General features: G+C 37.4%; 1 protein-coding gene across 5 annotated transcripts in view; it reads left to right on the top strand.

Annotated features, from left to right (window-relative positions):
- Positions 1–12,398, top strand: part of dpyda.1 (dihydropyrimidine dehydrogenase a, tandem duplicate 1) — a 189,784-nt gene that overhangs the window by 127,816 nt on the left and 49,570 nt on the right. For 3 of the 5 annotated variants that reach the window (XM_058765966.1, XM_058765964.1, XM_058765965.1), the window contains 2 exons: positions 10,132–10,252; positions 11,636–11,755. In XM_058765966.1, coding sequence (XP_058621949.1) covers positions 10,132–10,252; positions 11,636–11,755 — 241 coding nt within the window. Of the gene's footprint in view, positions 1–8,877; positions 9,595–9,627; positions 10,068–10,131; positions 10,253–11,635; positions 11,756–12,398 lie in introns of those variants that run through there. The other 2 variants (XM_058765968.1, XM_058765967.1) reach the window with 2 other exon arrangements.

Genomic DNA, 12,398 nt, shown 5'->3' with positions numbered 1-12,398 from the left:
AATATATTAAAATGGAAAACAGTTAATAATAATTCACAATATTAATGTTTTACTATAATTAAATAAATAAATGATTAAATAAATGCAGCCTTGGTCAGCACTTGTAAAAATGTTGACAATTACACATTTTTGACATATTAATATTACTATGTGCTGTTTGTATTTGTAAGAATGTTGACAAATATATATATATATATATATATATATATATATATATTATTATTATTATTATTTATTTTTTTTTTTTTTTTTCTATGTATACAAATACATGCTGGTAGATTTAGTAAAAATGTTGACAAAATTGAATTTTTGTATTAATACATCAGTGGCGGCTGCTGGTCTTTCAAAGAGGGGAAGCTCATTTTCGGCCTAAATTGTCCATTTATTTATACGTAAATTCTGCCCTACGTTCCTTTTCAAGAAAATGCTCTGTGACCCTGTCGTACCAACTAGGCGTCTTTTCCAGTGACGCTAGCCTAGCCTACTGTATGAATCAATGAATGAACAAACAATCTAAAAAAAAAGATATTAAACTCGACGGAGGAAATGTGGGAATTAGGTTCAACTGAAACAAGGAATGTGGTGTATAATAGGGTTGTCACGATACCATAAAAATGTCTTACGATACTATACCAGCTTAATTTATAATTAAATTCTACAAAATGAATAAAAATTTAATAAATAAATAGATGTAAGCGAAAACAGACAATATTATTCTCTCAATACTTAATTAATGTGAATGAATGACTGGCTATTGTTATCCATGAAATGATCTAAACAAAACTCATCTTAGCACTGCACAGAAGCTGCATCAAGTGACATTTAGATGTGGCATTTATTCATTTAGACTGTATTTATAATTGCATAAATAATGTTATGAGATTAATGGTTTAAATACTAAATTCTGAATATAGAAATATGTTGGAAAATAATGAAATATGCCTACTTTTAGACGGGAAACTTAAAAAATGGCCAGCAGGTGGCAGAAGTTCGTGATTCTTTCAAAATGGCTGAATCCTTCAGGAGCGAATCAAATGATTGTTTTATGAATGGCTCAGTGAATCAGTGATTCGCCCAAGACAACGCGGATTTGGATTTGAACACAAACGAAACAAAAATGGCACTCTTGCTCGTGTCGTATTGCCGAACTGTCAGGAGCATTTTTTGCTCGCATATCTTGAAATTTCCGAGTTAGCAGCATGTATGTTAAAACATAACAACATTATAAATGAATTAAAAAAATATGATTGATAAGAACCAAGTGCAAAGCTGCTATGGGACTGAGCTCGAATAGCTTCAGCGTCAGCGACTTTTTATAGTACAAATTCGCTGTCAATCAAAAGGAGATGCAGTCTTTCGACAGACCCTCCAATCATCACGCAGAAGCCCAGAGTCCAGGCCAGCCCACTCCTCCATTCACCCCCAGAGACGCTGAGCGTCCGTGGGCGGGACATAATCGCAGCATTTATCCAATGACCGTTTAGTTTCGAAGCACTGAAAAAAACTGTTCAAAGCAGCCCCATTGAAGTCAATGGACGCTGGGCTTCAACGGAGAAATGCACTGTGAAGCTACGGGAGTGTCTGAGAAGGAAATCGAGTCAGCCGACCTGCTATACAGGTGCTGGTCATATAATTAGAATATCATCAAAAAGCTGATTTATTTCACTAATTCCATTCAAAAAGTGAAACTTGTATATTATATTCATTCATTACACACAGACTGATATATTTCAAATGTTTATTTCTTTTAATTTTGATGATTAGAGCTTACAGCTCATGAAAGTCAAAAATCAGTATCTCAAAATATTAGAATATTACTTAAGACCAATACAAAGAAAGGATTTTTAGAAATCTTGGCAAACTGAAAAGTATGAAAATGAAAAGTATGAGCATGTACAGCACTCAATACTTAGTTGGGGCTCCTTTTGCCTGAATTACTGCAGCAATGTGGCGTGGCATGGAGTCGATCAGTCTGTGGCACTGCTCAGGTGTTATGAGAGCCCAGGTTGCTCTGATAGTGGCCTTCAGCTCATCTGCATTGTTGGGTCTGGTGTCTCTCATCTTCCTCTTGACAATACCCCATAGATTCTCTATGGGGTTCAGGTCAGGCGAGTTTGCTGGCCAATCAAGCACAGTAACACTATGGTCATTGAACCAGCTTTTGGTACCTTTGGCAGTGTGGGCAGGTGCCAAGTCCTGCTGGAAAATGAAATCAGCACCTCCATAAAGCTTGTCAACAGAAGGAAGCATGAAGTGCTCTAAAATCTCCTGGTAGATGGCTGCGTTAACTGTGGACATCAGAAAACACAGTGGACCAACACCAGCTGATGACATGGCAGCCCAAATCATCACTGACTGTGGAAACTTCACACTGGACTTCAAGCAACATGGATTCTGTGCCTCTCCACTCTTCCTTCAGACTCTGGGACCTTGATTTCCAAATGAAATGTAAAATTTACTTTCATCTGAAAAGAGGACTTTGGACCACTGAGCAACAGTCCAGTTCTTTTTCTCCACAGCCCAGGTAAGATGCTTCTGACGTTGTCTCTGGTTCAGAAGTGGCTTGGTAGCCCTTTTCCTGAAGACGTCTGAGCGTGGTGACTCTTGATGCACTGACTCCAGCTTCAGTTCTCTCCTTGTGAAGCTCTCCCAAGTGTTTGAATCGGCTTTGCTTGACAGTATTCTCAAGCTTGCGGTCATCCCTGTTGCTTGTGCACATTTTCTTCCTTCCAGTCAACTTTGCATTTAATATGCTTTGATATAGCACTCTGTAAACAGCCACACCTTTCAGTAATGACCTTCTGTGACTTACCCTCTTTGTGGAGGGTGTCAATGTTCCTCTTCTGGATCATTGCCAAGTCAGCAGTGTTCCCCATTATTGTGGTTTCAAAGAACAAGAGATACCCAGAATTTATACTGTAGGGATGGTCATTTATTCAAACTCAAATGTAAATATTCTAATATTTTGAGATACTGATTTTTGACTTTCATGAGCTGTAAGCTCTAATCATCAAAATGAAAAGAAATAAACATTTGAAATATATCAGTCTGTGTGTAATGAATGAATATAATATACAAGTTTCACTTTTTGAATGGAATTAGTGAAATAAATCAACTTTTTGATGATATTCTAATTATATGACCAGCACCTGTATATAGCTGATTCTGAACAAACTAGTCTTCGATATGAATGTGTTCTAACGCATTTTTAATCAGTAAAATGTTAACACAATAGTACATATTGGACCATTTAATTTTTTGACATTATAGGGGAAGCTGAGCTTCCCTTGTAGTCTTAAAGAAATCCCCACTGTAATACATTTACGTACAGTACATTCAAAACATCTGAGAATATAGACATTCACACTTTATTGCTAATACAAATACTTACAGTTAATGTTGTAAGAATGTTTACAATTACACGTTTTAATAAGTGCAAATACATGCTGAATGTAATTTTAAGAATGTTGACAGTCATTATTTTTTTTTATATTAGTCCAAATATGAACAGCATAGCAGTATTTGTTCAAATACAACAAATGCGTAATTGTCAACATTTCAAGTCCAAATTAGTGTAAACAGTCGTTCTTTATTAGTAAGAATACATCCTGTTAGTATATAGTATCATAGTATATGATTGTAAAACGCTTTGGGTGTATTGCAATACACAATAAAGCGCTATATAAATGCCTCATTCATTCATTCATTCATTCATTATATGTAAGATTTTGTTGTTTAAAATAATGACGACAATCATGCATCTTTTTCGTTTTCGTATGTAAGAATCTTTTGTACAAGTACAAATTGTTTAATTGTTTGGTTGATTGTTTGATTAGTAAGAATTCAGACTGTTTGCATCAATAAGAAATATTAACAGTCGTTGGTTTTGTATATGAAATGATTTTGGGAATTTAAGAAAATATGAAATATTTGTACTTCAGGACCCTTTAAATGCACCTAGTGAATGCAAAAGGGTGATTAAAATGTGAAAAAGAGCCAATGACCAATTGCACAACCTAAAATATAGACAAGCTTGTTGCCCATATAAAGTATGTTTTCTACTAGTTTTTGAAGTAACATTTTTTTCGCCAATATCTGTCTGTCTCTATTTTTCTCTTTGCTGTGTTGTCTTGCCACTTTTGTTCTTACCACTTTTTTTTTGCCTGGAGTTCAGGATTCACTATATCAACCAATGAATCTCTCCAGCAACCCGCCAGCACTATCAAACATCTCTCGGGAGCCCAGATATTGCCTCTCCCGCTCTGGCAGACAGCTCGGAGTGGACAGGTTGAACCTAACACTCCAGCCTTGTTTATACCCTGTTTAAGTCTTGAATAAATCAGGACAAATTGCCGTGGATGGTGCGCACTGCTGGGTCGAGTGCATAAATCCAATATTTTTCAAAAAAAAAAAAATCTGGGAATGAGTTTATCATCTTAAATGGCATAACCTTTCCTGTTCCTTCTCTTTCAGTGCCTTTCGAATGCATTTTGAATACTTTTGGGTGCAAATATAACCTGACTTCATGTGTATCTCAGGTAAAATACACACCCAAGGACGCAGCAGATCCCACAGCAGCGTTTTTTTCGCTCTTCGTTTTTGTGCTGCGCTGAATCACTCAGCATGCCTTAGAAATGGAAAGGAAATAGTCAGGAGGAGATGTGTTTTTCTGTGGGCTTCTGTATTCTTACAAATCAATTCTGGCTAATGGTTTTAAAAATCAAATGCTAACCTTTTTCTGTGCAGGGAGTGACCTTAGAACTCGGCTTTGCACATACAGCTTGTACATCACACTTCTTTATAGAGACGGACAGACCCATTGCTCAAGGGAATATATGCCAGCCGTTATTGGATATGTCAAAACAGAGACCTATTTCCTGTGAAAGAAAAGAGAGACTGAGAAGGACAGGGATGAGAAAGGGAACTGAGGCTGTACTGAGTGAAAGCTTCATGTCGGTCTTTTAAAGCATCCCGACTGATCTGACATCAGGCTTCGCTGCTTGAATTAAACCAGGTCTGTTTTACTTCATAGGGTTATAAAGGGTTTAATGTGGCTGTGCGTCTTTTGAGGCCTGGAGGAAAGGGGCCAAATGCAATGGTTGGCAAACAGTAGCATGAAGATGGTGGATGCAAAGAAGAAAGACGACAAAGAATAAAAACAGTTCTATAATATTAGTTGTAATATTATATACTATAATTATTTTATTTGTCATCTCTTTTCTTTATTTAATATATATATAAATACATGTAATTTATTTAATATATATAATTATTAAATATATTTTATATAATTTAATAGAAAAAATTGTACCATACTTTGTGATTGGTTTATGATGGGAAATTTGAATCTTTTAAGATCTAGCTTTATACAGACAGGTGTTACAGGAAATAGTCCAGTGAATTCTCATATGTGACCCTGGACCACAAAACCAGTCATGAGTCACATGGGTATATTTGAAGCAATAGCCAACAATACATTGTAGGGATGTTATCGATTAATCGACGATGGATTAATTGTCGATAAGAAATGCAATCGATTAAAGCTATCGATGGTCAATTAAGCAGTTTAATTTTGGGGTGCGTGAAGCTCTTGCGCAAAACACTTGCGAACGGCTGCGAGTGACGATGACGGGGCTGGATCTTTGGGCGAAAATTATACACTAATGTACAAATTATGCTTTTAATGTGATCCAAACTTTAAAATACATTAAAACAGAAACAGTATACATTTACTTTGTATTGTAATGTAGTAACTAAGTCATGTTTAATTATAATTTCCCCTGATATAATTGTTTCATACCGGGCTCTGCGCTTCAACAGGGCTACGGGACACGAACACAGAGATAGGCTTAGGCTATAATTCGTAATTTAATTAGTTTCTACGTTAGACTTAATAATTTGTGGCCACTGTCTGTTTCATTCATTTGTTCCCTATGAAAACCCATAATTTAACTAAAATAAGGGAACGAATTAAGTCATAGGGAACGAATTCTTAATTCGTGGCCACGAAATCTTTCATTTTCTGACCGCATGTTTACCAGAGTAAGAGATGCGAAAACTGATTAAAAGTGAATGACAATAAAATAAACCTGTGAAATTAGAGGGTGAGACGGCAAGGATTTGGGAAAAGAAGCAATAAATATTATAAAATTCTTGGTAACTCGTAACCAACCGGCAGAACAGAACATAAAGCCGCGTATGGCTTTAAATGTACAGATAGGCTATCGAACAGCATTACATTTACATTTAGTCATTTAGCCATTTAGCAGACGCTATTATCCAAAGCGACTTACAAATGAGGACAATAGAAGCAATCAAAACCAACAAAAGAGCAACAACATGCAAATGCTATAACAAGTCTCGATTAGCCTAACGCAGTAGCAAGGTTTTTTTTTTTTTTTAGAAAACGAGTAGATAGAATATAGAAAAAAGAAACCTAGTTTTTTTTTTCTTTTTTTCTTTTTTTTTTAAAGAGACAAGTAGAATAGAAAAAAGAAAGCTAGTGTTAGTCTGTCAAGAAAAGCTAGCAGTTAGAGAATAAATATGCAATTGATAGAGGGTCAAGTGTGTGTGGGGTTTTTTTTTAAATAAAAGGACGACAGATGGATAAAAGACTTAGAATAGAGAGTGCTAGAGTAGGCTATATTCAGCATGAATGCAAACTCATAGTCACGATGTAACATTTGCCTGCTAACCCATTATTTCTCTTATAAACAAAGCTTTGTTACCTCACTTGTGTCATACTCGCATTAAAATGTTTCATGTGAGCAGCAGTTTTCTGTGGCACCGCCGGTGGAAGCGGTTCTCTGATCGCGTGGCGTAGCCCCACGAGCTGCAGTTACATTTATTAATAATGTCAATTGCAAACATTGAGATTGTGTTTTAAAACACAACAACGAGTACAATGAAACCTTTTAAAGAGGCGTGTTCAGCGGTCTCTGTGACGGGATTTGAAACAGCCAACCAAGTAAAATGATCCATCCTACGGCGCGGCCGGCGTGCGCTCTTCATTTTATCAAATTATCATAATAGCATCTATTAATTTTACAGTCCTGCTACTAGCCTTTTATTTAGACTAAAACCCCTGTCATTCTGGTGAGAAAGCCTGCGTTTTGAGTGGCGTTTGCACATCCTGTCAGCCGGTGAATATATGCCACTGCAATTGACATTTCGCCGTATTAAGGTTAACGATTAATCGATTAATCGATAAATAAACGACAATCGATCATGGAAATGATCGAAAATTGACATCCCTAATACTTTGTATGGGTCAAAATGATCAATTTTTCTTTTATGCCAAAAATCATTTGGATATTAAAGGCAGGGTAAGCGATTTTCTGGAAGCCAATGTTGATATTTGAAATCACCAAAATAAACACACCCCTATTTTGATAGATCCGCCCCACATATACATAGCCATGTAGCCTACGCAACCCAGGCAATGATTAGTTCTGTGAAACATAAGCCGCTTTTCTACCGAAATTACCTGGAACAATATGTCCCAGGAACCTTTTTTCTCCCAGACCTGTTGCTGTCTGCGTTTCCATAGCGGTCTAAAGTGAGGAGCGTCTCGCTGCAGAACACAAGATCCAGGGGGCGTGGTTGGATCCAGATCCAACTCCTCCCACCTTACATATACTTAAACCTACCCGTCTCCACCCCCTGATCCCTAAACCCACCCATCTCCACCCCCTAGATGTGGATCCATCCATGCCCCTGGATCTTGTGTTGTGCAGCGAGCCCTACTTGTCTAAATCTGGCTGCACACTAGACAATTTTAAATCTTAAACGATTTTAAATTCATGGGAGACCACAGACATGAAGACAGTTCAACCGATTTTTAGCCTTATAATCCTCTGAACGCACACACTAGACGATTCAACCAGACCGCGAGACCACACACTTGATGATTGTAGGAACGATTTCACAGTCACACAAGATCTCACTGATTCTCGTGAGATCAAACGTGACTAGAGAAGAAAAACAAATAGAGGACAATCAATGTTGTCAGCTGGCTACTGGCGCCATTCTGTTTCACAGTGGAAAACAAAGTATACAAAAGAATATGGGTGATATTCTCTGCTTTCATGTCATGTTTGTGGCTGCCAAGTTTCAGCTGTAGAAGCACGCAACATCTGGTAGGTGACACTTGCTCGCTCTCATTGGCTATCGCGGGTATCACGTCAGAGGCAGCCCAATGAAGAGTCCTAAATATCAAACATGTTTGATATTTACGATTTGAGTTCGGCGACGCTCCGTCTGGATCGGGAACAGATAAATAATCGTAATGACACCACACAATAGAGGATTTTTGGACCAAAAATCGCTTGCGACAAGCCGCAAATCAGGCATAAAATCGGCCTTAAAATCCTCTAGTGTGCGGCCAGCCTAAAGTACCGAGAGGATTAGGCAAATACGTAACGTATTTGACGTAATGTTAGGTCTGCGCGTGTTTCTCAACACCAAGAACGCAAATTTCAGACTTGCATCCTCGGTAGTTCGGACTTCACGAGTTAGACTCGGGAGTGTGAACTCCGCGGACGGAACGACGCAAGTCCGGTAATTCTGCAAAGAGCAGCATACTTGATAACATCAGTCAGTTCGCCTTGGCTGCTGCAATCTTCCTCACTGTATTTACAGACGAAATATATCAAACACCACTGCCTCTTTTCGTTTTCATTTAAACATATTAATAGTCGCAGCAATGTAGTTCAGGGAACGTACATACATTACAATGAAACAAAATATTATATCAAACATTGACTGTTTTCATTTTCATTTTAACTTTAACATATTAATAGAACAATAGAATAAAGACCAAAGATTACCTGTTAGATCTACCTAAAACAAATTATATATTATGTTTAACCACTACAGAGACATCAGAGCCAGCGGCAAATGTCAGAAGGACTAGCCGAGGTTATGCTCCTCTCTTCGGGATACATGAACACTGAGCGCCCGGTGATCGCATGGAGCTCACGTTTCCGAAATCGGCAAAGCACATTTCTGCTCCTCGAGTTCTCTCCAGTGCTGGAAAGCTGATCCGATATTTACACGGGACCTACTTCTTGCCTTATCGTTCCGCTTTCCTCTTTTGTTTTTTATCCACCATCTCTATCTTTCTGTCGCTCGGCTCGGCTGTTCACTGAACGCTCTCTCTTCCATATCACGAGTAGACACGCCCCTTACTGCTGATTGGCTACAAGTTTGTTTTGGTACTCGGCCCCGACTCAGTTTTCTATAACGTTTTTGAAAAATCACTCACCCTGCCTTTAAGTAAAGATAATGTTCCATGAAGATATTTTGTAAATTTCCTACCGTAAATATATCAAAACTTTATTTTTTTGCACCCTCAGATTCCAGATTTTGAAATAGTTGTGTCCCGACCAAATATTGTACTATTCTAACAAACCATATATATGTATAAATCTCAATTTAAAAAAAAATTATCCTTTTGACTGGTTTTGTGGACCAGGGTTCACATATCATCATGCTTTGATTTTACTTTACTAAAAAGAGTTGAAATGACAGAAATGCAATCTTTTCTCTCAGATTAACAAATACCAAACCTTCATTCTCTCTCTCTCTCTCTCTCTCTCCTTCTCTCTCTCTCTCTCTCTCTCTCAGTCTCTCTCTCACTAAACAGCACAGACTGACAGACCAGGGCAGCTTAATAAAGCATGAATCCTCCTGGAACAGCAGTTCACACTGTTATGATCCCTCTCTCCCTCACACCAGCGACTACAGGCTCCCCTCTCCATCTATCACTCGCTCATTCTCTCGCTCTCTCGCACACACACACACAAACTCAGGTCTAGCAGTCTGCTAATATTTAAAGAAATAGTTCACCCAAATTTGTTAAATCCCATCACTTCCCTGCCCTCATTCAAATCCTAATGAGTTTCTGAAGAACTTCTCAAGACTTTATTTAGAGTGAATGGTGACTAGAGCTTTCAAGATTCAACAAAGTATGCAAAACACCATAAAAAGTAGTCAATAATAAGTAGCTTATAAGCCATAATACAACGGTTTTGATGTTAACTATTCATTGAAGTTCTGTTGTTTTGTCTTCTCATGCCTCTTTTGTCGTTGTTTAAGATTGTTTGTTGCTTTCATGACCCATTTGACCAGGATCCAGAGCTGGTGCGGAACATCTGTCGGTGGGTTCGGCAGGCTGTTCGGATCCCATTCTTTGCCAAACTCACCCCTAATGTGACCAACATCGTGGACATTGCCAAGGCTGCACAGGAAGGTATTGGGCTGTTTTTATGGTAAATTTATACCTTTTTGGTATGATAATAGTCAATTTATATATTGAATTTTTTCTTTCATTCGTTAACTCAATATAAGCTAATCTCCCTCAGCTTTCCCAGTAAAGGCAACAGGTCTGTGCAACCCAACTACATTTCCTATCATTCTGTAGCACATAAAAACAATAAAAATACACTTCTGGTCAGAAGTTTGGAATAATTAAGTATTTTAAAACATTTTTTAAATAAGTCTCTGCTCACTAAGGCTGCATTTATTTGATCAAAAATACAGGAAAACCTGAATAATGTAAAATATTATTACAGTTTAAATGAACTGTTTTTATTTTAATATATTTTAAAATTTGTTTCATATCTGTGATGGCAAAGCTGAATTTTCAGCAGTCTTTAGTGTCACGTGATCTATCAGAAATCATTATAATATTCTGATTTGCTGCTCAAGAAACATTCTCTTATTATTATCAATATCGAAAACAGTTTTTGTAGCTTAATTAATTTATTTTTTCTTTTTCTTTTTTGTGGAAACCAGTTAGTTTGAGGTATATTCTGTTAAGGTTTCATTTTTTTCAGTGTGGATATATTAAATTTATCAAAAGTGACAGTAAAGACATTTATAATGTTACAAAATATTTTATTTAAAAAATGACATGTTCTTAGAAATGCTGTTCTTTTGAACTTTGAATCCTGAGAAAAAATGTATCCCAGTTTCCACAAAAATATTAAATATTAGCAAAAACTGTTTTCAACATTGATAAATTTGAACTATTATTAATAAGTAAACACCAATTATAATTAATAATAATAACTGAGTTTCAAAAAAGCATATTAGAATGATTTATGAAAGTTCTTGTAAATTGTAATATTTTATAATATTACCGTTTTATTGTGTTGTTGATCAAATCAATGGTCTTTTTTCTTTCAAAAACGTAAAAAATATTATTACAAATTTTTGACTGGTAGTGTATATGAACATCTTTTTGTTTTTACTTGTCATAATTTAATTAAAAGTCTTAAAGGTACAGTTGCAAAAACAGCCTGTTTAATTCTAAAGGTCAGAGAATGGTGGAAAATGGTCATTTCAAACTAAATTGCACATTTTTGGAGCAAGAATCCTTGACTAATGTTATAAATGGACTTCAGGGAAAAGAAACAGAAGTGTAGAACATGTCCTCTATAAAACAGTTTCCCAATCCAGACATTAGATCTGCCCTAGAAACACATTTCCCCTCACGACCTCCACTAACAGCCTGACGTCTCCTGTACGAGTTTAAAACAGACCCGCAGGTTTTGGGCTCCAGATTTTTTAGGAATTCGGCCTCCCTCCCTCCGCCTTCCCCGTGCCTAATGTCTCTTCCCTGTTGGCACAGGTGGAGCAGATGGCGTCACAGCCACCAACACGGTTTCGGGGCTGATGGGACTCAAGGCAGACGGCTCTCCTTGGCCTGGCATCGGCCGAGGAAGGCGCACCACATATGGTGGAGTGTCTGGTGAGTGTCACCCACCTCACTGGATCCATTTCTTTCTCCTCTGAGGTTTAACGGGTGTGTGGCACAGACAGACTATGCGTGCACGTCTACTTTTTTTCCCTCCTGTTAAAGGTGTGTGGGAGTGCATATGAATACGTGTGCATGTTTGTTTGTTTGTTTGTTTGTGTGTGTGTACACTGGTCAGAAGCTCTAATAGAGCAGACAGATGGAATGGAGGTTGGTGGAGTGCTGAAATCGGAGAACAGCTTATCTGCAGGGCTTTTGCTACAAGATAAAACAGTTTGTGCACTATAATGTGAAATATGGACATCTTGCTGGCATACATTATACTGGGTTTGGTAGCAGCACGGCTCATTTTCCACGCCATGAGGTGAACATGAGCACATTTGCGCTTTCAAACTGTGTGTTTTATTAACTTCAGGTCATAGAATCTTGTGGAACAGCATGGAAATTAAAATAAACAAATCACTAAGTAAATAAATACATATAAATAACACACACACACACACACACACACACACACATATATATATATATATATATATATATTAGGGGTTGCACCAACTAATCGACTAGTCTCATGGCTCTGCCATGACGCTTTAAGCTTGACGTCGACTAGTCGCTGGTCCTATAGAGGGCGTAA

Source organism: Onychostoma macrolepis, chromosome 24 (assembly GCF_012432095.1).
Source record: "Onychostoma macrolepis isolate SWU-2019 chromosome 24, ASM1243209v1, whole genome shotgun sequence".
Classification (NCBI taxonomy): domain Eukaryota; kingdom Metazoa; phylum Chordata; class Actinopteri; order Cypriniformes; family Cyprinidae; genus Onychostoma; species Onychostoma macrolepis.
Note: the sequence above shows the minus strand (reverse complement) of the source record. Positions and strands in the feature narration are given on the sequence as shown.